This window comes from Carcharhinus amblyrhynchos, unplaced genomic scaffold (assembly GCF_965287045.1).
Source record: "Carcharhinus amblyrhynchos unplaced genomic scaffold, sCarAmb.v2.hapA chromosome_208, whole genome shotgun sequence".
Taxonomy (NCBI): domain Eukaryota; kingdom Metazoa; phylum Chordata; class Chondrichthyes; order Carcharhiniformes; family Carcharhinidae; genus Carcharhinus; species Carcharhinus amblyrhynchos.
The window spans coordinates 1-26,249 of NW_027649948.1; the positions used below are offsets into that span (position 1 = coordinate 1).

General features: G+C 49.7%; 1 protein-coding gene across 1 annotated transcript in view; it reads left to right on the plus strand.

The window, feature by feature from the left end:
- Positions 1-690: 690 nt before the first annotated feature.
- LOC145338877 (sodium-dependent neutral amino acid transporter SLC6A17-like) overlaps positions 691-26,249 on the plus strand; it is a gene marked incomplete at its 5' end in the record, with an annotated part of 44,078 nt that continues 18,519 nt past the window's right edge. Inside the window, 6 exons of the mRNA XM_080183279.1 lie at positions 691-817; positions 9,018-9,199; positions 9,813-9,923; positions 15,822-16,063; positions 22,809-23,001; positions 25,054-25,246. Of these exons, the coding sequence (XP_080039405.1) occupies positions 691-817; positions 9,018-9,199; positions 9,813-9,923; positions 15,822-16,063; positions 22,809-23,001; positions 25,054-25,246 (1,048 nt within the window). The remainder of the gene's footprint in view (positions 818-9,017; positions 9,200-9,812; positions 9,924-15,821; positions 16,064-22,808; positions 23,002-25,053; positions 25,247-26,249) is intronic.

Consider the following 26,249-nt stretch of genomic DNA (forward strand, 5'->3'; position numbering starts at 1 on the left):
CCACCTCCTCCTCTCCACTTTGCGCACCTCCTTCCTCCTCCCTTAACTCTTCTTAAATGAGGAGGTGATGGTTCAGTGGTATTATCACTAGACTATTAATCCAGAAACTCAGCTAATATTCTGGGGACCTGGGTTCGAATCCCACCACAGCAAATGGTGAAATTTGAATTCAATAAAAAATGTCTGGAATTAAGAATCTACTGATGACTATGAAACCATTGTCGATTGTCAGAAAAACCCATCTGGTTCATTAATGTCCTTTAGGGAAGGAAATCTGCTGTCCTTATCCTGGTCTGGCCTACATGTGACTCCAGAGCCACAGCGATGTGGTTGACTTTCAACTGCCCGCCAAGGACAACGGCAACTGTGGATGGGCAAAAAATGCTGGCCTAGCCAGAGACGCCCATGTCCCACAAATGAATTTTTAAAAATGGATCTAAGTCTGGTGACAAAACAAGGCATGGATCTTTTCCTGGATAGTATTTGCCAATCCCTGCCGTCTGGCTCATTAACTCAGTTTCAGCCACTTCTCCTGTGTTCTCCCAGTTTGTAATCCGACAAACCCATTGTCTCTAACAATGACATTGACCAACCATTCTCAACTTCCCCAACCCAATACCCCCTCTCTCCTTCCTATATTCTCACTCTTGTGTTCATTACTCAGTTGGAGTTTTCTCTTCTTTCCCCCAGGTTTGTTTCTTCGTTGGACTTTATTACAATGTCATCATCGGTTGGAGTATTTTCTATTTTTTTAAATCATTCCAATCTCCTCTTCCCTGGAGTGAGTGTCCTTTAATCACCAATGGCACCTCAACCAGTAAGTAAGCTGTTTGATTTGGGATGGGTGACTCCCAACCTCAGAGTCATTCTGCGCCCCCTATTTCTGTCTTTTCCAGCTCTTCCTCCTCTTCAATGTTGAGATTCCAGGTTGGGTCCCCACTCGGCCTGCTTCGTTGAGTTTAGATTAATGGACACTAAAGGGATAGTTTGTTCTATAATAAAAATGTGAACATAATTGGAGCGTTGGGGTACTTCCCTCATCACTTCCACTAACGGCCAGCAGTAAACAGTAGGAGTCAGAGTTAGTGTTGCCTTGTAGACCGTCGTTCAGTTTTCTTTTGGTTGAAGTTTAGATTTGCGAGTCTGTGCTGTCCCAGAGACTGGGAACAAATCTTGAAGAAATAGTTTGCCAGTGTTTGTATTTTTCAGGCTGTGTTTAGTGTGTGAAGATGAGAAGCTTTGCCTCCTGATGGAGGGGTTGTTAGTTTCTGCCCTTTGCTCAGCGCAGCTTTCTGATCAGAATTGAGAAAATAAAACCAGCCAATGAGCAAACAGGCCAGAAGTTCAGATAGGTGGATGTCCTTTGACCTTTGGACTCATAGCCCCTGTTGGTGATGTAACAACATCTTCCACATTAACCAGCAAAGTGTTACTAATAACGGGGCCCCCACCCTCTCCCCCTCTGCCCGGGGCCACGATGGATTGCTGCAGTCTGCTTAGGTGGGATTCGATCACTGTAAAGGTGAAACCATGTCCCCACACAAATCACAGTGGGCCCGAGGTGCCAGAAGTGCACGGCTCCCGAGTCAACACTCAGCTGACGTTCTGCAACACTTCCTGCTTTTCCTTCTCTCTGAATAACTGAAGACAAAAGAATCCAGTCTCCCATTAACTCAGGAAACATTACACCTTTGATCTTTTATGAGACCAACCTTTTGGAGTTACAAGTGTGGATTTAACTCTCTGTGTCTACTACTGCAAGAACCCAGAAAAAAACTGAACTGAACTGCTCTCCAAAATTGTAGTTCATTACAAAACTCATCAGCTATTCCACGCAATATCCATTTAAAATGTGTGACATCATTGATTTAAACCTTTTCCCCATGACGACATCTGAATAACTCTGTCTTTCACACAAACCCATGATAATAGAACGCGGTGTAGATCTGAAATTGTACCCAGTGTCAGGGTGGTACAGTGCAGTCGGGTTTTGAGCTTGTGTACAGATTAGCTCATATGAAACCTCAGAAGTTTCCAATCTCATTGAATCGTTGGAATGCAAGCACTCCCCACACAGGGAAAGTGAGTTACTCCAACACTAGTCATTGTATATCTCTGAGTGACCAGAGAGAATTTAGCATGGCCAAAGTTGCCCACCAACTCACTCATAACTGCTGAAAAGGATGAGAAAACCATCATAAGACTTTTGTTCTTGCAGAACACCTGATCATGTCCCAGAATGGCTAATTTCACTGGCAATGTCCATGTGGACAAGATTCTGCATCCTCATTTTACTGTCATTGGCCAAATGATTTTGATAGACTATGGGACGGAAATGAATAGTCCTTCTGGGGGTCTTGTTGAATGAAGTGAGGAGATTGGCTGTGGATTTATAGAACATAATGTCAGAGGACATGGCCATTCAGCCCATCAGATGATTGCCAGATAATAAAAAGTCATTTATCAGCCCATGGCAGGTGTCCCATAGATGAAGGTACTTCTAATGACTAACCATGCACTATCTGTGCCACACCTGCCACCCTCCCTGCCACCCCCTCACCCCACCCATTCCCCCAATCCCCACCTGCCAACTCCCATTTTCTGATTCAAATATTTTTGCTCAACCCCTCTTTAATCCCTCAGCCTCCTTCAGCCTATCAGTTTTAACCTCTGCCCCAGTGAATCCTCTGCACTTAAAAACAGATCCTCCTGTATCCACTGAACCAGAGCCCTCAATTAAATCACCCCTCAGTCTCTACCCTGTCTCTTCCTCTATCTCAGAGATTTAAAAAATACATTGAGGGATAATCAGTAATAAGAAGCTAACAGGTTGATGGGGAGAGGGCGGGAATGTGGAACTGAGCCACGACAGATCAGCCATGATCTTATTGAATGGCGGGGCAGGCTCGAGGGGCTGGATGGCCTACTCCTGCTCCTATTTCTTATGTTCTTATGTTCTTATAGGTTCGGTGAGAAACATTGCTGACAGTCAGTCATTTCAAAAAACAGAATTGGAACACATTTGCTTTCTTAAAAAGGACAGAGACTTGAAAATAGCTCCGGTATTTAAAAATGGGGCCAGACAGAACAGGTGTGGTGAAAAGAAGAAGCACTTCAGGGTTAATGGAGCTTGAACTGATTGTACCAACAATGAAGTGCTTGATCTGCAGTAAAGCTGTCAATCAAAATACTTCACCAAGGTTTCTGAACTCCTGGGAATTCTGAGGTCACCCAAGGGCAATCCCTCCTGTCCAATGGATGCTGCTGTGACCCAGATGTTCAGGGGACATGGATTTTAATGAGACCACGTTCTTCAAATGTTTGACAGAACACAGACAGCTTTTATCCAGAAAGCTGCCTCAGAGCAGCTTCTGGAGGGATTTCCATGGTTCCCAGGGCAGGAAAGAAACAGGAGACCCCCATTCTGGGTGAGAGCTCCAACGTTAACTCTTTCCCCGCCAGTCTGAGCTCCCTTAACCCCCGAGAGCCTTTGAAGGATTCTCCCTCTGCAGCTTGGCAGCAGTAGAGGACCCCAGTGGCACTGGATCTACTACCTCCTCACCCCTCCCCCCGCCCCCACATTCCCCCCACACCAAGATGTCCAAGGTATCGGTTCCTGCTTGTCAATTTCTACACTAATTAACACCACTGGGTGGTCAGAGCGTCCAGCCTCAAACCCGCTGATCAATGGAAATGAATTTAAAGCATCTGGGATCAGGTTCTTGCCCCGTTTTGGGTCAGGCAGCAGGGCGGAGGGGGCAGTGGGGGAGGGTCAGACGCAGCAGGGAAGGGGCAGCGGGGGAGGGGCAGGGGCAGCAGGGAAGGGGCAGCGGGGGAGGGGCAGAGGGGTAGGGGCAGCAGGGGGGGGGGCAGCAGGGAAGGAGCAGTGAGGCAGGGGGCAGCGGGGGAGGGGCAGTGGGGCAGCGGGGGAGGGGAAGAGGGGTAGGGGCAGCGGGGGGTAGGGGCAGCAGGGGAGGGGCAGAGGGGCAGGGGCAGCAGGGCAGGGGCAGAGGGGTAGGGGCAGCAGGGGAGGGGCAGAGGGGTAGGGGCAGCAGGGGAGGGGCAGAGGGGCAGGGGCAGAGGGGTAGGGGCAGCGGGGGGTAGGGGCAGCAGGGGAGGGGCAGAGGGGCAGGGGCAGCAGGGGAGGGGCAGAGGGGCAGGGGCAGCAGGGGAGGGGCAGAGGGGCAGGGGCAGTGGGGGAGGGGCAGAGGGGCAGGGACAGTGGGGGAGGGGCAGGGGCAGCGGGGGGTAGGGGCAGCAGGGGAGGGGCAGGGGCAGCAGGGGGGAGGGGCAGAGGGGCAGGGGCAGCAGGGGAGGGATCTCGCAACAGATTTGTTGCCCAACACAAATCCCGATTTGGCCCTTTTGCCCAATTCAACACCATCAGGGTTCCCAGCTGGGACTCACGGCCCCAGAGAATCACCCCCAAAGTCTCCCAGAAACTTTTCACGGTAACTTCATTGCAGTGTTAATGTAAGCCTACTTTTGACATTAATAAATTAAAAATCCCCACACTATCCCCAGTGGAGCCTCTTCCCCTTCACCATTCAGAATCTCTCCTTCACTTAAATTTCATTTAGTGGTTTCGTGCAATGAAAGGTTGCAAGGAGTCAGAGCTTTTCCCAATCAACACTCGCAGACTTTACTGTGGCCAATCCACCTAACCTGCACATCTTTGGAGTGTGGGAGGAAACCACAGCACCCAGAGGAAACCCACACAGACACGGGGAGAACATGCAGACTCCCAGAGCAGATTTGTCTGAGTGCTGTCAGCACTGGTGCAGGACAATTTCAGATATACGGCTGCCTGCACAGTCCATGATTTAATGTCTGGACAAAGGGAACCACACAAACATTGGACAATAAAATAGTTTTCACACTTAATAAAGTTGGTGATGACACTAACACTGGGGGCCCGATTTTACCATTTTCATTCTAAGTGCTGAATCTGGGCGTGATGCAGATCTGACTTAGAAATCTGCTTTCAGGTGCCACCGTGCGCACTCAGTCTTGGAAAAAAATCTCCAGTCCATTCGCACTGTGGGCGGGACTTAGCACAGCCAAAACGATCGGAGCTCTGAACTGCGCACGCACAGTTAGAAAAGAATGTGAAGAAGTGTGCTTGTGTGAGATCATTCCCAGGCTACAGAAAGTGGCCCGGGAGCGATGGTGCACACACACATCACTGTCACCCTTATCCACCCAGCCCCACTACCCGCACACATCACTGTCCCCCTTATCCACCCAGCCCCACTACCCACACACATCACTGTCACCCTTATCCACCCAGCCCCACTACCCGCACACATCACTGTCACCCTTATCCACCCAGCCCCACTACCCACACACATCACTGTCACCCTTATCCACCCCCCCCCACTACCCACACACATCACTGTCACCCTTATCCACCCCCCCCACTACCCACACACATCACTGTCACCCTTATCCACCCCCCCCCACTACCCACACACATCACTGTCACCCTTATCCACCCCCCCCACTACCCACACACATCACTGTCACCCTTATCCACCCCCCCACTACCCACACACATCACTGTCCCCCTTATCCACCCCCCCCCACTACCCACACACATCACTGTCCCCCTTATCCACCCCCCCCACTACCCACACACATCACTGTCACCCTTATCCACCCCCCCCACTACCCACACACATCACTGTCCCCCTTATCCACCCCCCCACTACCCACACACATCACTGTCCCCCTTATCCACCCCCCCCACTACCCACACACATCACTGTCCCCCTTATCCAACCCCCCACTACCCACACACGTCACTGTCCCCCTTATCAAGCCCCCCCACTACCCACACACATCACTGTCCCCCTTATCCACCCCCCCCACTACCCACACACATCACTGTCCCCCTTATCCACCCCCCCCACTACCCACACACATCACTGTCCCCCTTATCCACCCCCCCCACTACCCACACACATCACTGTCCCCCTTATCCACCCCCCCCACTACCCACACACATCACTGTCCCCCTTATCCACCCCCCCCACTACCCACACACATCACTGTCCCCCTTATCCACCCCCCCACTACCCACACACATCACTGACCCCCTTATCCACCCCCCCACTACCCACACACATCACTGACCCCCTTATCAAGCCCCCCTGGCTACCCAGACTAATCCCCATCTGCCCCCTACCTGACTGATCACCCACAGAGTGGCAGTGGGCCCTCATGTCCACACCCCCTCCCCCCCCCCCCCCCCCCACACACCCCAAGAGATCCATCTGTTCCTCTCTCCCCAATCAGTGAGCGATGGGACCTCCCCCTCCCCCTCCCCCTCCCCCTCCACCCACCAGAGATACATCTTCCCCATTCTCTCCTCTGCACCCCCCACGGACAACCATCTGGCCTCGCTCACTCCCCCGCCCCCCGCCCCCCCGCTCCCCCCCCCGGTCTGAGTCAGGGAGCTGTTGGAAGCTGTGAACTGGCCCTGCAGCAGCTGGAGGGCCCGATTCAGACTTGAATCCAGCTGCTGTGCTGTTTCTGATTGGCCAACGGGACGGTAAAGGGGGAAATGCTGATAAAGTTGGGCGGGCAGTTCATTAATCAATTTAAATATATGCAAATGTATTTAAATCACTGTTTTGCCCGTTTTGGGTACAAACCCAATCGTGCGGCCTTCAGTAAAGTGGCAATCTGTGTGGACGTGGCTGTGAATCGCGTTAACGGCCTCTCACCCAACTTTACCCTGTTTTTGTGCCTGAAAACGGGTGCAATGCAATGGGAAAATCGGGGTGTGGACGTCTCAAACAATCCAGGGTGACTGAGGAAGAGAAAAGGTTTCCACAAATCCAGAGGGAGCAATTCAGCTCTACAAGAGGAGGGAATTTCCGAAAGCAAAACGGGGGCGTGGAAAGGGAATTGTGAACAGGATTAGGAAGAATTGTAAGATTTTTAAAAATACATTAAGGGAAGAAGTTAACCAGGGAAAGAGTTGGACCCATTAGGATAGTTAATGTGGTTCCACTTTTCAAGAAAGGTGATAGAGTTGAGGCAGGAAATGACCGAGCGGTGAGTCTCATGTCAGTGGTAGGGAAAATTATTGGAGAAAATTCTGAAGCAGGTAAGTAGTATCCACTTGGAAAGGCACAGATTAATTACGGATAGTCAGCATGGCTTTGTCAGAGGGAGGTCATGCATTACAAATTTGTTAGAATTTTTTGAAAATGTGACCAAATGTGTGGATGAGGGAAGTTCAGTTGATGCCATTTTTATGGATTTTAGAATCATAGAATCCTTACAGAGCAGAAAGAGGCCATTTGGCCCATTAAGCCTGCACTGTCAACAATCCCACCCAGGTTCTATTCCCTAAGGGGAATGGCAAAATCAGTCTAACCAGCACATCTTTGGACTGTGGGAGGAAACTAGAGCACCCAGAGGAAACCTGCACAGAAACAGGGAAAATGTGCAAACTCCACACAGTGACCCAAGACTGGAATCAAACCTGGGTCCACAGCACTGTGAGGCAGCAATGCTTAACCACTGTGTCACCACAAAGCTTTTGACAAGGTCCCACATGGGAGACTGATTGAGAAAGTTAGAGCACTTGGAATTCAGGGAAATCTTCAAATGGATCTGAAACTGGCTCAGTAATAGGACACAAAGAGTTGTGGTAGAAGGCTGTTTGAGTGACTGGAGGCCGGTGAACAGTGGTGTACCAGAAGGATCAGCAGCTTTTATTGGTAGAGGGATTGAGTTTCAGAGCCATGAGATCATGTTGCAGCTGTACAAAACAGCACTTGGAGTATTGCGTACAGTTCTGGTCACCGCATTATAATAAAGATGTGGAAGCATTGGAAAGGGTGCAGAGGAGGTTTACCAGGATGTTGCCTGGTATGGTGGGAAGGTCTTATGAGGAAAGGCTGAGGGACTTGAGGTTGTTTTCGTTAGAGTGAAGAAGGTTAAGAGGTGACCTAATTGAGGCATACAAGATGATCAGAGGGTTAGATAGGGTGGACAGTGAGAGCCTTTTTCCTCGGATGGTGACGGCTAACACGAGGGGACATTGCATTAAATTAGAGGGTGGTAATTATAGGACGGATGTCAGAGATGGGTTCTTTACTCAGAGGGTAGTAAGGGTGTGGAATACAAAGAACAAAGAATAAAACCGGCCCGGGAAACAGGCCCTTCGGCCCAACGAGCCCGCGCCGCCATCTCAACACCACCAGTCCCCCTCTCCACCCACGACTCTTGTCGAATGTTTTATGGCCATCCAGATTGAGGGAAACTGATTTAGGGACAATTTATTCCTGCCAATCAGCCTAACAGCACATCTTTGGGGTGTGGGAGGAAACCGGAGCACCCGGAGAAAACCCACGCAAGCACGGGGAGAATGCGCAAACTCCCACAGACACCGGCCCAAATCCATGTGTCTGCACAGCTATCAGTGATAGTCACTGAGCTGTCGTCTTGCCCAGTATCTGGTCCAGTTTAGGCACACACTAACGACATGAAGCACTAGGCCAATCTCGAACAACCAAGAGCAGCCCCAGTGCGACCCATCACGTGTATGCCCCTCGTTGGACACGAGGTGGACCGACTTAAAACCTGTGAATGAAAAGGGAAAAAAATACTTTAAGGGCGTTCAGATGGTTATTGGATAGGCATATGGATAACATTGGAATAGTGTAGGTTAGATGGGCTTTAGATTGGTTCCACTGGTCGGCACAACATCGAGGGCCGACGGGCCTGTACTGTGCTGGAATGTTCTATGTTCTATGTACTGGGATCCTTATTGTTTGTTATAAACATAAATGATGTAGATGAAAATGGAAGGGAGTGCGGAGGGTAATATATTTGGATCAGCACTTCAAATATCAATACATTGAAGGATATGGGACAAGTGCAGGAAAATAGGATTAGCCCGGCTTTAAGTGGTAATTATTGTCAATGCAGACTCGATGGGCGGAAGAGCCTTTTCTGCACTGTATGAATTTGTTACTAACTGTGATTGTATCTCACTCCAGTTGTGGAGCCAGAATGTGAAAAAAGTTCGGCTACAACCTACTTCTGGTACAGAGAAACTTTGAATATCGCTAATAACATCAATGAAGGAGGCGGTCTGAACTGGAAGATGACCCTGTGTCTATTCACTGCCTGGTTCCTTGTAGGATTGTGTACAATCAAAGGCATCCAATCATCTGGCAAGGTAAGTCCATACTTTGATTTGCAAAGTATAGAGGGAGCTTTACTCTGTATGTAACCCCGTGCTGTACCTGTCCTGGGAGAGTTTGATGGGGACAGTGTAGAGGGAACTTTACTCTGTATCTAACCCCGTGCTGTACCTGTCCTGGGAGTGTTTGATGGGGGGACAGTGTAGAGGGAGCTTTACCCTGTATCTAACCCCGTGCTGTACCTGTCCTGGGAGTGTTTGATGGGACAGTGTAGAGGGAACTTTACTCTGTATCTAACCCCGTGCTGTACCTGTCCTGGGAGTGTTTGATGGGGGGACAGTGTAGAGGGAGCTTTACCCTGTATCTAACCCCGTGCTGTACCTGTCCTGGGAGTGTTTGATGGGACAGTGTAGAGGGAGCTTTACTCTGTATCTAACCCCGTGCTGTACCTGTCCTGGGAGTGTTTGATGGGACAGTGTAGAGGGAGCTTTAGTCTGTATTTTGGAGTCAGATTCTGAAACTGGATGGACTCAATATTTTGTATCTAATGAAATATATTTTTGTTATTCCTCTGATGGTCGCTTGTGACATTAGTCACGTTTGTAAATCTGTAGATCTAATTTCATTGATTTGTTTCACTCTCTCCAGGTGATGTACTTCAGTTCTCTGTTTCCATATGTCGTTCTGATTTGTTTCCTGATTCGAAGTCTTCTCCTCCGAGGCTCAATTGATGGAATTCTTCACATGTTTACACCGAAGGTATGCTGCCCCTGCAGTGTTGTCTGTCATCCCCTCTGGGGCATTACTGGGCACAGGGTTCAGATGGGTGTTGGGGTGTGGGGTGGCACTGGGATAGTGATCAGGTATCTGGGCATGGGGGTGGACTTTGGGGATGTGGTTGGGAGAGGGGGGGTGTACTGAGTGGGGGACACGGGGGGGGCTGTTGGCGTGGGTGTACTGAGTGGGGGACAATGTGAGGGTGTCGGGGTGGGTGTACTGAGTGGGGGACACTGTGGGGGTGTCGGGGGTGGGTGAACTGAGTGGGGGACACTGTGGGGGTGTCGGGGTGGGTGTACTGAGTGGGGGACACTGTGGGGGTGTCGGGGTGGGTGAACTGAGTGGGGGACTCTGGGGGGGTGTCGGGGTGGGTGAACTGAGTGGGGGACACTGTGGGGGTATCGGGGTGGGTGAACTGAGTGGGGGACACTGTGGGGGTATCGGGGTGGGTGAACTGAGTGGGGGACACTGTGGGGGTGTCGGGGTGGGTGTACTGAGTGGGGGACTCTGGGGGGGTGTCGGGGTGGGTGAACTGAGTGGGGGACACTGTGAGGGTGTCGGGGTGGGTGAACTGAGTGGGGGACACTGTGGGGGTGTCGGGGTGGGAGAACTGAGTGGGGGACACTGTGGGGGTGTCGGGGGTGGGTGAACTGAGTGGGGGACACTGTGGGGGTGTCAGGGTGGGTGAACTGAGTGGGGGTCACTGTGGGGGTGTCAGGGTGGGTGAACTGAGTGGGGGACACTGTGGGGGTGTCGGGGTGGGTGTACTGAGTGGGGGACACTGTGGGGGTGTCGAGGTGGGTGTACTGAGTGGGGGACTCTGGGGGTATTGTCGGGGGTGGGTGAACTGAGTGGGGGACACTGTGGGGGTGTCGGGGGTGGGTGAACTGAGTGGGGGACACTGTGGGGGTGTCGGGGGTGGGTGAACTGAGTGGGGGACACTGTGGGGGTGTCGGGGTGGGTGAACTGAGTGGGGGACACTGTGGGGGTGTCGGGGGTGGGTGAACTGAGTGGGGGACTCTGGGGGGGTGTTGGGGTGGGTGAACTGAGTGGGGGACACTGTGGGGGTGTCGGGGTGGGTGAACTGAGTGGGGGACACTGTGGGGGTGTCGGGGTGGGTGAACTGAGTGGGGGACACTGTGGGGGTGTCGGGGGTGGGTGAACTGAGTGGGGGACACTGTGGGGGTGTCGGGGGTGGGTGAACTGAGTGGGGGACTCTGGGGGGGTGTTGGGGTGGGTGAACTGAGTGGGGGACACTGTGGGGGTGTCGGGGTGGGTGAACTGAGTGGGGGACACTGTGGGGGTGTCGGGGGTGGGTGAACTGAGTGGGGGACACTGTGGGGGTGTCGGGGTGGGTGAACTGAGTGGGGGACTCTGGGGGGGTGTCAGGGTGGGTGAACTGAGTGGGGGACTCTGGGGGGGTGTTGGGGTGGGTGTACTGAGTGGGGGACACTGTGGGGGTGTCGGGGTGGGTGTACTGAGTGGGGGACTCGGGGGGGGTGTCGGGGTGGGTGAACTGAGTGGGGGACTCGGGGGGGGTGTCGGCGTGGGTGTACTGAGTGGGACACTCTGTGGGGGTGTCGGGGGTGGGTGAACTGAGTGGGGGACACTGTGGGGGTGTCGGGGTGGGTGTACTGAGTGGGGGACACTGTGGGGGTGTCGGGGTGGGTGTACTGAGTGGGGGACACTGTGGGGGTGTCGGGGTGGGTGTACTGAGTGGGGGACACTGTGGGGGTGTCGGGGTGGGTGTACTGAGTGGGGGACACTGTGGGGGTGTCGGGGTGGGTGAACTGAGTGGGGGACACTGTGGGGGTGTCGGGGTGGGTGAACTGAGTGGGGGACACTGTGGGGGTGTCAGGGTGGGTGAACTGAGTGGGGGACACTGTGGGGGTGTCAGGGTGGGTGTACTGAGTGGGGGACACTGTGGGGGTGTCGGGGTGGGTGAACTGAGTGGGGGACACTGTGGGGGTGTCGGGGTGCGTGAACTGAGTGGGGGACACTGTGGGGGTGTCAGGGTGGGTGAACTGAGTGGGGGACACTGTGGGGGTGTCGGGGTGCGTGAACTGAGTGGGGGACACTGTGGGGGTGTCAGGGTGGGTGAACTGAGTGGGGGACACTGTGGGGGTGTCGGGGTGGGTGTACTGAGTGGGGGACACTGTGGGGGTGTCGAGGTGGGTGTACTGAGTGGGGGACTCTGGGGGGGTGTCGGGGTGGGTGAACTGAGTGGGGGACTCTGGGGGGGTGTCGGGGTGGGTGAACTGAGTGGGGGACACTGTGGGGGTGTCGGGGTGGGTGAACTGAGTGGGGGACACTGTGGGGGTGTCGGGGTGGGTGAACTGAGTGGGGGACACTGTGGGGGTGTCGGGGTGGGTGTACTGAGTGGGGGACACTGTGGGGGTGTCGGGGGTGGGTGAACTGAGTGGGGGACACTGTGGGGGTGTCGGGGGTGGGTGAACTGAGTGGGGGACTCTGGGGGGGTGTTGGGGTGGGTGAACTGAGTGGGGGACACTGTGGGGGTGTCGGGGTGCGTGAACTGAGTGGGGGACACTGTGGGGGTGTCAGGGTGGGTGAACTGAGTGGGGGACACTGTGGGGGTGTCGGGGTGGGTGAACTGAGTGGGGGACACTGTGGGGGTGTCGGGGTGCGTGAACTGAGTGGGGGACACTGTGGGGGTGTCAGGGTGGGTGAACTGAGTGGGGGACACTGTGGGGGTGTCGGGGTGGGTGTACTGAGTGGGGGACACTGTGGGGGCATTGTTGGGGGTGGGTGAACTGAGTGGGGGACTCTGGGGGTATTGTCGGGGGTGGGTGAACTGAGTGGGGGACACTGTGGGGGTATTGTCGGGGGTGGGTGAACTGAGTGGGGGACACTGTGGGGGTATTGTCGGGGGTGGGTGAACTGAGTGGGGGACTCTGGGGGTATTGTCGGGGGTGGGTGAACTGAGTGGGGGACTCTGGGGGTATTGTCGGGGGTGGGTGAACTGAGTGGGGGACACTGTGGGGGTATTGTCGGGGGTGGGTGAACTGAGTGGGGACTCTGGGGGTATTGTCGGGGGTGGGTGAACTGAGTGGGGGACACTGTGGGGGTGTCGGGGTGGGTGTACTGAGTGGGGGACTCTGTGGGGGTGTCGGGGGTGGGTGAACTGAGTGGGGGACACTGTGGGGGTGTCGGGGTGGGTGTACTGAGTGGGGGACACTGTGGGGGTATCGGGGTGGGTGAACTGAGTGGGGGACACTGTGGGGGTGTCAGGGTGGGTGTACTGAGTGGGGGACACTGTGGGGGTGTCGAGGTGGGTGTACTGAGTGGGGGACTCTGGGGGTATTGTCGGGGGTGGGTGAACTGAGTGGGGGACACTGTGGGGGTGTCGGGGGTGGGTGAACTGAGTGGAGGACTCTGGGGGGGTGTCGGGATGGGTGTACTGAGTGGGGGACACTGTGGGGGTGTCGGGGGTGGGTGAACTGAGTGGGGGACTCTGGGGGGGTGTCGGGATGGGTGTACTGAGTGGGGGACACTGTGGGGGTGTCGGGGTGGGTGAACTGAGTGGGGGACACTGTGGGGGTGTCGGGGTGGGTGAACTGAGTGGGGGACACTGTGGGGGTGTCGGGGTGGGTGAACTGAGTGGGGGACACTGTGGGGGTGTCAGGGTGGGTGAACTGAGTGGGGGACACTGTGGGGGTGTCGGGGTGGGTGTACTGAGTGGGGGACACTGTGGGGGTGTCGGGGTGGGTGAACTGAGTGGGGGACACTGTGGGGGTGTCAGCGTGGGTGAACTGAGTGGGGGACACTGTGGGGGTATTGTCGGGGGTGGGTGAACTGAGTGGGGGACACTGTGGGGGTATTGTCGGGGGTGGGTGAACTGAGTGGGGGACTCTGGGGGTATTGTCGGGGGTGGGTGAACTGAGTGGGGGACACTGTGGGGGTATTGTCGGGGGTGGGTGAACTGAGTGGGGGACTCTGGGGGTATTGTCGGGGGTGGGTAAACTGAGTGGGGGACTCTGGGGGTATTGTCGGAGGTGGGTGAACTGAGTGGGGGACTCTGGGGGTATTGTCGGAGGTGGGTGAACTGAGTGGGGGACACTGTGGGGGTATTGTCGGGGGTGGGTGAACTGAGTGGGGGACACTGTGGGGGTATTGTCGGGGGTGGGTGAACTGAGTGGGGAACTCTGGGGGTATTGTCGGGGGTGGGTGAACTGAGTGGGGGACACTGTGGGGGTATTGTCGGGGGTGGGTGAACTGAGTGGGGGACACTGTGGGGGTATTGTCGGGGGTGGGTGAACTGAGTGGGGGACTCTGGGGGTATTGTCGGGGGTGGGTGAACTGAGTGTGGGACACTGTGGGGGTATTGTCGGGGGTGGGTGAACTGAGTGGGGGACTCTGGGGGTATTGTCGGGGGTGGGTGAACTGAGTGGGGGACACTGTGGGGGTATTGTCGGGGGTGGGTGAACTGAGTGGGGGACACTGTGGGGGTATTGTCGGGGGTGGGTGAACTGAGTGGGGGACACTGTGGGGGTATTGTCGGGGGTGGGTGAACTGAGTGGGGGACTCTGGGGGTATTGTTGGGGGTGGGTGAACTGAGTGGGGGATCCTGGGGTTTTGTCAGAGACTGGGGGATGGGCAGTTCTATTGGAGGTGACAGAAGGGAATTCCATCCCAGTCCATCATTTTGTAAATTTAACTCAGTGCAATTTTAAAAATAACTTTGGGAAACTATTTGCCGAGGTACAGGAGCGTAGAGGCTATCCCACTGGACTAGGATGACTATGCACAGGGTTTGGATGGGTGTTGGGGTGTGTCGTGGCACTGGGATAGTGATCGGATGTCTGGGATGTGGGGGTTGACTATTGGGGATGTGACTGGGAGGGGGTGGATGAGGTACAGGAGCATCGAGGCTACGTCAGTGGATTAGTTACCCAGAGGACTGGATCGGTACTCTACATAAGAACATAAGAAATAGGAGCAGGAGTAGGCCATCTAGCCCTTCGAGCCTGCCCCGCCATTCAATAAGATCATGGCTGATCTGTCGCTGCTCAGTTCCACATTCCCGCCCTCTCCCCATAACCCTTAATCCCCTCTCTTATCAAAAACCCATCAACCCGCTTCTTAAAAATATTTAGCGAGGCAGCCTCCACCACTTCAATGGGCAGAGAATTCCAGAGATTCACCACCCTTTGAGTGAAGAAGTTCCTCCTCAACTCCGTTCTAAACCGCCCCCCTTTATCTTGAGGCTGTGCCCCCTAGTCCTACTGTCTTTTTTGAGCGGGAAGAGTCTCTCCACCTCTATCCTATCCATCCCATTCATCATCTTATATGTCTTGCTAGTTGTGGGAATTTAAATTGAATTAAATCAATCTGGAATAAAAAGTGAACTTTATTGATGGTGACCATGACAACCATCATTGATTTTATAAAAACCCATCACTCGTGACCTTTAGGGAAGGAAATCCGTCGATCTTACCCAGCCTGGTCTACATGTGACTCCAGAGCCACAGCAATATTTTGACTCTTAAAATGTCCTCTGAAATGGGCAAGTCACTCAGTTCGAGGGCAATAGGGATGGGCAACAAATGCTGACCTTGTTAGTGATGCCCACATTCCAGGATAGAATTCTTTTTTAAACAATGATTCTGGTAAAATGCTGCCACTAAATATCTGGTCACCATGTGGGGTTGTGGAGAAGCACTTTCCCCATGGGTCAAAGGACAGGCATTGAGTTCAAGAACACCATGTCATCATCACTCCTTTCTTGCTTTGACCAGCACTGAAGCCCAAGCTGTGATCAGTTAACCTTTACCCAGGCTGTGACCTTTGATGTGGGGAGTGAAGTTTGTTTTGACATTAAGCTGCCTATTCTGTACAGTGTTGTTTTTGTATGTCTAACAGCTGGAGAAGATGATGGATTCGCAGGTATGGAGGGAAGCAGCTACACAAGTCTTCTTTGCCCTTGGTCTGGGGTTTGGCGGAGTCATCGCATTCTCAAGTTACAACAAGAAAGACAACAACTGTCACTTTGATGCAGCCCTTGTTGCTTTCATTAATTTTTTCACCTCTGTCCTGGCAACACTCGTGGTTTTTGCAGTCCTTGGATTCAAAGCTAATGTGATGAATGAGAAATGTGTCATAACGTAAGTTTGTCAGAACTTTATAGAACAGTTTATGGTTGGAACAGAATCTAAACCGAACACAGTGGTGATAGCCAGAGTTTTTTGACCTGATGTGAATCATACATGTGGAACACCTCATTCCCCTTGGTACCTGCCAGTGATGTGGGCGAGAGGATGAGACAGGGTGATACATAACTGGGTTTGAGCTCAGCGAATCACAGAGTTACTGCATTGAAACAGCAGAAACCCAGCTGGGATCATTGAGAATTCCAAATGTTTGCTGGTGCAGCAAGTATTCAGATTAGCTTCTGAATCTCAGCCAGAGTGTGTCACACTATACGGGGCACAATACAGCCCGAGTTTCTCTCAATGCTGCATGTAGACCACTTTGCTGCATTTTCTTTGAGGTTATTGGTAACTTTAATACAGTTATTGCAAAGAATAAATCTTTACAAATGGTTGATGCCAGAAATAAAGAAAAAAGGAGTTGAATTTCTTGAACTTGGTGAGATATTGGGCAGGCTCAGAGGTTAGCAGCCAGTGAGGAATGGGCTCTTTGTGTCCAACAGTACTCATCGTTCAGGAACCTTCCATTTAAAAACATCAAAACTCAATGCAGGAGTAAGCCACTTCAAACCTGCTCTGCCATTCGGTATGATCATGGCTGTTCCGCAATCTCAGTGCTATATTTCTGCTTTCTCTTCACATCCCTTGATACCATTAAAATCTAAAAAAATCTCTTTCTTGAGTGTATTCAGTGTCTTGTCCTCCACATGCTCTGTGATGGAGAATTCCATAGATTCACTATCCTTTGAATGAAGCAATTTTCCCTAATTTCATTCCTAAAGGGTCTACCCTGTATCCTGAGACTGTGTTCCTGGTTCTAGATTTCCCATGATGTGGGTATGCCGGCGTTGGACTGGCGTAAACACAGTAAAAAGTCTGACAACACCAGGTTTTAGTCCAACCTATTTATTTGATAAATTTGAGAATATTATCAAATAAATAGGTTGGACTAAAACCTGGTGTTGTCAGACTTTTTACTCTAGATTTCCCAGCCAGGGAAAACATCCTCCCTGCATCTAGCCTGTCCAGCCCTGTTAGAATTTTATGTGTCTCAATTAGATCTGCTCTCATCCTTATAAACGCTAGTGAATACTGACTCAGTCGAATCAATCTCTCCTCATAGGACAGTCCCGCCAACCCTGGTATCAGTCTTGTGAACCGTAGCTGCATTTGGTCTATGACAAGTACATCCTTCCTTAGGTAGGGAGACCAAAACTGCACAAAATACTCCAGGTGTGATCTCACTAAGGCTCTGTAACTGCAGTAAGATATTGCTATTATTGTACTCAATCCCTTTGTAAAGAAGGCCAACATATCATTTTCCTTCCTCATTGTTTGCTGCACCTGCCTATCCACTTTCATTGAGTGGCATACAAGGACACCCAGATCCGTTTGTACATCCATACTTCCCAATATATCACCATTTAAATAATATTCTTCCTTTCTGATTTTCGCACCAAAGTTCATGTTTAGCCACACTGTACTGCATCTGTCCTGTGTTTGCCCACTCACTCAACTTATCTAAATCACCGTGAAGCCTCCTTGCATCCTCCTCACAATTTACAATTCTGCCCAGTTTTGTATTGTCAGCAAACTTGGAAATGTTACATTTTAGTTACCTCGTTCATTTATATTATGTTGTGCCCTGCAGGGACCGCAGCACTGATCCTTGCCATACCCACTAATCCTAGACTGCCACTCGGAAAAAGGCCCGTTTATTCCCATTTTTTGTTTCCTGTCTGTCAACCGGTTTTCGATCCATGCCAATATATTTTTTCCCATTCCATATGCTTAATTTTGCCCATTAATCTCTAATGAGATACTTCATAAAAATCCTTCTGCAAATCTAAAAACAACACATACATTTGTTCTCCTTATCTATTCTACTAGTTTACAATTTACATAGATGATTTGGAGTTGGGGACCAAGTGTACAAAGAAAATTACAGCACAGGAACAGGCCCTTTGGCCCTCCAAGCCTGCACCAACCGTGCTGCCCAACTTAACTAAAACCCTCTACGCTTCTGGGGACCAAATCCCTTTATTCCCATCTCATTCATGTACTTGTCAAGACGCCCCTTAAAAGTCACTACCGTATCCACTTCCACTGCCTCCCCCAGCAACGAGTAGCAGGCACCCACCACTCTCTGTGTAAAAAATCTGCCTCGTACATCTCTTTTAAAACTTGCCCCTTGCACCTTAAACCTGTGCCTCCCTAATGATTGACTCTTCCACCCTGGGGAAAAGCTTCTGACTATCCACTCTGTCCATGCCTCTTGTAATCTTGTAGACTTCTATCGGGTCTCCCCTCAACCTCCGTCACTCCAGTGAGAACAAACCAAGTTTCTCCAACCTCTCCTCATAGCTAATGCCCTCCATACCAGGCAATATCCTAGTAAATTTTTTCTGCACCCTCTCCAAAGCAATCAGAATTGAACACTATATTCCAAGTGCGGCCTAACTAAGGTTCTATAAAGCTGCAACATGACTTGTCAATTTTTAAACTCAATACCCCGGCCGATGAAGGCACACATGCTGTATGCGTTCTTGACTACCTTCTCCACCTGCATTGCTATTTTCAGTGACCTGTGTACCTGTACACCCAGGTCCCTTTGCCTATCAATACTCCTAAGGGTTCTGCCATTTACTGTATATCTCCTATCTGTATTAGGCCTTCCAAAATGTATTACCTCACATTTGTCCGGATTAAACTCCACCTGCCATCTCTCCGCCCAAGTCTCCAACGGATCTATATCCTGCTGTATCCTCTGATGATCCTCATTGCTATCTGCAAATCCACCAACCTTTGTGTCGTCTGCAAACTTACTAATCAATCCAGTTACATTTTCCTCCAAATCATTTATATATATTACAAACAGCAAAGGTCCCAGTAATGATCCCTGAGGAAAGCCACTTGTCACAGCCCTCCATTCAGAAATGCACCCTTCCACTGCTACCCTCTGTCTTCTTTGACTGAGCCAGTTTTATATCCAGCTTTTCAGCTCATCTCTGATCCCCTGTGGCTTCATCTTCTGCACCAGTCTGCCATGAGGGACCTTGTCAAAAGTCTTACTGAAGTCCACGTAAACAACACCCACTGCCCTATCCTCATCAATCATCTTCGTCACTTTCTCGAAAAACTCGATCAAGTTCCTGAGACACGACCTCCCCTTCACAAAACCATGTTGCCCCTCACTAATACATCCATCTATTTCCAAGTGGGAATAAATCCTGTCTCGAAGAATCCTCTCCAATAATTTCCCTACCGCTCATGTAAGGCTCACTGGCCTGTAATTACCTGGATTAATCTTGCTACCCTTCTTAAACAAAGGAACAACATTGGCTATTCTCCAATCCTCTGGGACCTCCCCTGTATGATGTGGGTATGCCGGCGTTGGACTGGCGTAAACACAGTAAAAAGTCTGACAACACCAGGTTTTAGTCCAACCTATTTATTTGATAATATACTCGCAAGCTTTCGAGGGGTTACCCTCTTCGTCAGGTGAATGGAGAGTTCTGGCCTCAGACAGAGCATATAAAGCACAGACAGTTTAGAGATTGGACCTCCCCTGTAGCCAGTGAGAATACAAAGATGTATCAAAATCCACAGATGACACTAAGATGGGCAGAAGAGCAAAGTGTGCAGAGGACGGTGAAAGTCTGCAAAGGGATGGAGATAATCTAAGTGAGTGGGCGAGGGTCTGGTAGATGGAGTACGATGTTGGTAAATGTGAGGTCATCCATTTTGGTAAACAGTACCCAATCAAATCCATTTGATTGAAGATTCCTCATTGATTTACTTGCCGTTGGTTTGTAAATGTGGCCACAGTTTAAATCTTCCTGTTATGTTGTTAAAGTTCCACGTGTCTCAGTACAGTTAGGAGTTTCTTCACCTAATCCCATCTCAGAACTTGCACTCATTCCCACTGCTATCCATGTTTCAGAGCTCAAAACTAGAAACCAATCGAATCCCAGCAATGGTTAAGTTTAGTTAGAAGGTAAGTGCCCATGGAGTCCGGATAATATAATAACCAGCGTTCTATACATCTCTAACATCAGATGCCAATTTTTATACTCTATACCCTGACCTATAAACCAAGCATATGCCTTCTTCACCTCCTTCCCCCCTTGTGCTGCCACATTCAAGGATCTGTGGACTTGCACACCCAGGTCCCTTTGTGTGTTTGTACTCTTGATGGTTCTGCCATTTATTGTGTAACTCCCCCCTACGTTAATTCTAACAAAATGCATCACTTTGCATTTATCTGGATTAAATTCCATCTGCCATTTCTCTGCCCAATTTTCCAGCCTATCTATATCCTGCTGTATTCTCTGACAATGTTCATCGCTATCCGCAACTCCAGCCATGCTGCACGGGGACCTTAGCTGTTTACAATCTTTATCAGTGATCAGACACAGAGTCAGAGGGTGATGTGTTTATATTTGCTGATGATACCAAGCTAGATGGGAAGATAAACTGTGGGGAGGACACAGAGGGGCTTCAGAGAGAAATGGACAGGCTAAGAGCATGGGTAAAAAGATGGCAGATGGACTATAATATATGAAGTGTGAAGCTATTCACTTTGCTTGTAAGAATAGAAAAGAAAAACATTTTAAAAGGTGAGAAACTAGTAAGTGTTGATGTTCAAAGGAACTTGGATGTGTTCATAAAAACATGCAGAAAATTAGCAACTGTAGCAAGCAATTAGGAAGGGAAACAATATGTTGACCTTTATTGTAATAGAGGAGATACAGCAAAGGTTCATGAAATTGGTTCCTTGGATGATAGGATTGCCGTATGTTGAGAAGTTTAGCAAATTGGGTCTATTTTCCATGGAAGTCAGAAGAAGGGGAGGAGGAGGGTGGATACAGAGAAATGCACTTCATTGGTCAGGAAATCTAAAACACAGCGACACAGTCTCAGGATAATACCAGGATTGGAAAGGTTGTCTTATGAGGAAAGTTGGAGAGGTTAGGTTTATGTCCACTAGAGTTCACAACCTTTAAAACCCTGAGGGATATTGATAGGTTGGATGTGGAGAGGATGTTTCCTCTTGTGGGAGAATCTAGAACTGGGGGTCACTGTTTAAAAATAAGAGGTCACTCATTTAGAAACATAGGAGATAGGAGCAGGAGAAGGCCATTTGGCCCTTTGAGCCTGCTGCACCAATCATTACAATCATGGCTGATTGTCCAACCCAATAGCCTCATCCTGCTTTCTCCCCATAATCTTTGATCCCATTCTCCCCAAGTGCTATATCCAGCTGCCTTTTTGAATACATTCAATGTTTTGGCATTAACTACTTCCTGTGGTAATGAATTCCACAGGCTCACCACTCTTTGGGTGAAGAAATGTCTCCTCACCTCCATCCTAAATGGTCTACCCTGAATCCTCAGACTGTGACCCCTGGTTCTGGATTCCCCCACCATCGGGAACATCCTCCCTGCATCTACCCTGTCTAATGCTGGTGGAGATTCATATTTAAGAAGAAGATGAGGAGAATTTGTTTTCTGAATGTGCTGAATTTCAGGAACTCTTTTTGTAAAAGGCAGTGGAAGCAGAGTCTCTGAGTATTAGGTTATTGATAAACAAAGGGGTGAAAGGTTATCGGGGGAGACAGGAATGTGCAGTTGAGGTTACGATTAGATCAGCCATGATCCTATCGAATGGCAGAGCAGGATCGATGGGCCGAGTACCCTATTCCTGCTCCAAATTTGTATCTTTGTATAGTATCGGGGTTGGTTATTAGATTGAGACAAGGGGAAATTACTTCACTCAAAGAGTTGTGAATGTTTGGAATTCTCTATCCCAAAGGAACACAAGTCCTGGAAAATGGTATTCGTGTGACTTTAGAGGTGGTTATTGTCGGTGTAGACTCAATGGGCCGAAGGGCCTTTCTTGTAATGTACGATTCTGCCTGAGAGGTTGCCTCATCATTGAATGCATTTCAGGTTAAGATCAGTAGATTTTCGGCCTCAGGGAATTAAGGGATTTGGGGAACAGGCAGGAAGTAGAATTGAAACCTAAGTTTGTATTGATTACAGTACAAGCTTTACAATCATTTAGCCCACTCCTGCTTCTACTTCTTGTGTTGCATACAAATGTATGAATTAGAAGCAGGAGTGGGCTATTCAGCCTTGAGCCTGCTCCACTATTCAATAATATCGTGGCTGATCTGATCGTGGCTTCAATCCCACATTCCTGAATCCTTTGACTTTCATAATCAATCTCCCTCTGCCTTAAAAATAATCATTGATCCTGCTTCCGCTGCCCTCTGCAGAAGAGAGTTCCAAAGGTTCCTGACCCTCCGAGAGAAAATATTTCTCGTCGCCATCTTAAAATGGAGATTTATGGACGAAAAGGGATTGGTTTAGGTTAGTGGGTCATTGTTTTTTAACTGGTCGGCGCAACATCGTGGGCTGAAGGGCCTGTTCTGCGCTGTAATGTTCTATGTTCTATGTTCTATTCCTTGTTTTAAATTGTGTCCCATGTTCTTGGTTAAAGGAGCAATGAGCTCTGATTGGTTGCACTGAGGGGATGTGTTTGGAGTGTTATGAAATTGATTCTCTGGCGGTTGAGTCTCTCATTGAGTGTTGAGAATGGGATTCGGACCACACACTTCACCAAGCTCAGTACTGCCCTGTGTTTGACACCACAAGATATGGTTTGGATCTTTCTTTCTCCATTTTTCTATTAACAGAAATTCTGAAAAGATTATTGGATACCTGAATTCCAAGGTCCTGAGCCATGATCTGATTCCACCACACATCAACTTCTCGCACCTCACAGCCTCTGATTACTCCGAGATGTATAGTGTCATTAAGACAGTGAAGGAAGATCATTTCAGTGAACTTGGGCTGGATACATGTCAACTGGAGGATGAGCTGGATAAGGTGAGTGTCCAGGCAGCAGCCGTGAGGGAAATAATGAGGGAATTGAGGATGAATAATGGGATAAAGATGAAAAATGAAATATTTTGCTATTGGTATTTTAAATGTTTTTAATTTGTCTGGTTGGAGGGGTTAAGATTAATTGTGATTTGTATAAAATCCTGTTGTTTCACCAATATCTGGATCTGAGTGTGATTACAGGTAATGTGTTGAGATGGATAGAAAGCTGGTTAGCAGATAGGAAGCGAAGAGTTGGCATAAATGGATCTTTTTCCGATTGGCAGGCAGTGAAAAATGATGTTCCACAGGGATCTGTGCTGGGACCCCAACTGTTCACATTATATATTAATGATCTGGAAGTGGGAACTGAATGTATTATCTCCAAGTTTGCAGATGATACAAAGTGTTGTCTGCTGGTTGGTTGGGGTTGGGGGTGGGGGTGGGGGTGGGGGCGGCTGTGGCTGGAGATCGGCGCCAGACAGGAAGGGGCGGGGGGTTTGGGGCTGGCCCGTGATTGGCCAGGCGGGTTAAGGAAACAGCACTGTGGGAGTCCCGGGTTGGTCAGTATCGAGTTGGTCAGTAAACGAGAGACTGACAGTTTGGGGCCACTACACATGCGCGCTGACCCACTGGTTTCAGCCTCCTGGGTGGGAATAGCCCCCACCGCCTGAAATCTAATGATATTCACACTGGTGTGAGAGATTCTCTGAACTCCCACTAAAAAAAAGCCCAAATTACTCCAGTTTTCCCACAAGTTCAACATTCAGAATCTTTTTGGGAAAATCACCCCCAATATTCTGAAAGAGAAATCATGTGTTCTTTGAGGAAGTAGCAGGTGTTCTGGATAAAGGGGAACCGATGGATGTGCTGTACTTAAATTTCCAAAAGGATAAGCTGCCACGTTGGTTATAAAAGCTCATGTTGTGGAGGTAATATATAGACGCAGATAGAAGATTAGTGAATAGGAAGCAGAGAGTAGAATTCAGAGGGTCTTTTTCAGGTTGCAGGATGTGGCACAGAGATCAGTGCTGGGACCTCAAACTTTGGCAGTTTATATAAATGGCTTAAATGATGAAATGGTTGGGATGATTTCCAAGTTTGCTGATGACACAAAGATAGGCAGGAAAGTAAATTGTGAAGAGAAAATAAGGAGGCAATGAAAATATCTAGATATGTTCAGTGAGTGGACAAAGATTCAACAAATGGAATCCAATGTGGACAAATGTGAAATTGTCCATTTCGGCAGGAAAAATAAAAGATAACCTAATACCTAATGGTGAAAGATTGCAGAGGAATCTGGATATCTTAGTGCATGAATCACAAAAGACTGGTAAACAGGTACAGCAAGGAATGAGGAAAGCTAATAAAAGAGGAGGGGAATTGAATAGAAATGTACAGGGGGTTATGTTTCAGTTATGTAGTGAGATGATGGGTGAAATTTTCCCAAAACCGGCGATCTTACCAAAAAGATTCCAAGTGCTGAATGAGCGATTAAACAAGAGAGTTTCAGACTTGAATTTTGGACGAGTTTAAAAAAGCAATCTTGTGGTACCTAGTCCAAAGAAAAGCACCAGGATGTGATTCCCACCAGCAGGGGGAGTGGGTGGAGCCTAGTCTTACCAGTAAAGGTGGCTCCTGAGTTCTTGGGACGCCATTGTGCAGACGCCCTGATCTCCTAGTGTGCTAGAGATCTCCTGTCACTATGACCACTCCCAGATATTGGTACCTGCCACTCCCTGTGCCAGGCTCCCTCCCTGTGACTCTGAGTGAAAATACTTTGCCTCAGCTCCATTTTAACTGGGTGACCCTTTTTAAACAGTGACCCCCAGTTCTAGATTCTCCCACAAGAGGAAACATCCTGTCCAAATCCACCCTGACAACTCCTTCACTTTGAGTAAAACCTTGAGTAAAAAAATCATATTGAAAATGAGCACAATCTGTTTTGGTCAGAATCGTAAAGATTCTGTTGATGATGCTCTGTTATTAATATTGTTTGGTGGCTGTGGTGATGAGGTTTAAATTTCTGCATTGATTTGGTTTTCTGATTTCTTGCAGTCGGTGCAGGGCACAGGCCTGGCATTTATCGCCTTCACCGAGGCCATGACCCATTTCCCAGCATCACCTTTCTGGTCTGTGCTCTTTTTCCTGATGCTGATTAACCTGGGATTGGGCAGTATGATGGGCACCATGGAGGGAATCATCTCACCAATCGTCGACACATTCAAAATTCGCAAAGAGTTTCTGACAAGTAAGAGCCCAGCACAAACCCTCCGTGCGTTCCGGGGAGTTGCCGTTACGTCTTGGAGCAAACAAGATTTCTCTAGCATTTTGACCTGTTTAGTTTACCTTTGATGTATATTTCTGTAAAATGTTTGTAACATTGAGATGGCCGGTGTTGTCGTTGCAGTATCAATATCACAGAACCCACCACAATCCCACCCAGGCTCTATTCCTGTAACCTTATGTATTAATCCTGCTAATCTCCTTGATACTGAGGGGCAACTTAGCATGGCCAATCAACCTAACCTGCACATCTTTGGACTGTGGGAGGAAACCTACGCAGATATGGAGAGAATGTGCAAACTCCACACAGACAGTGACCCAAGTTGGAATCAAACCCGGGTCCCTAGCGCCGTGAGGCAGTAGTACTAACCAGTGCGCACTGTGCCACTCCATGTGGAGTGAATTGAATTGGCTGGAGACTGGCATCTGCGACGCTAGGAACCACTGGCGGAGACCGAGATGGATCATCCAGTCAGCACTTCTGGCTGAAAATGGCCACTCATAAGACCATAAGACATAGGAGCAGAATTAGGCCACTCGGCCCATCGAGTCTGCTCTTCCATTCAATCATGGCTGATATTTTTCTCATCCCCATTCTCCTGCTTTTTCTCCATAACCTCTGATCTCCTTATTAATCAAGAATCTATTTATCTCTGTCTTAAAGACTGTCAATGACCTGACTTCCACAGCCTTCTGTGGCAAAAAGTTCCACAGAGTCACCACTCTTTGGCTGAAGAAATTCCTCCTCATCTCTGTTTTAAAGGATCGTCCCTTTAGCCTGAGGTTGTGTCCTCTGGTTCTAGTTTTTCCTACTCGTCCAATCTTTTCAGGCCTCGCAGTATCCTGTAAGTTTCAATAAGATTCCCCCTCATCCTTTTAAACTCCACCGAGTACAGACCCAGAATCCTCAACTGTTCCTCATAGGACAAGCTCTTCATTCCGTGGATCATTCTTGTGAACCTCCTCTG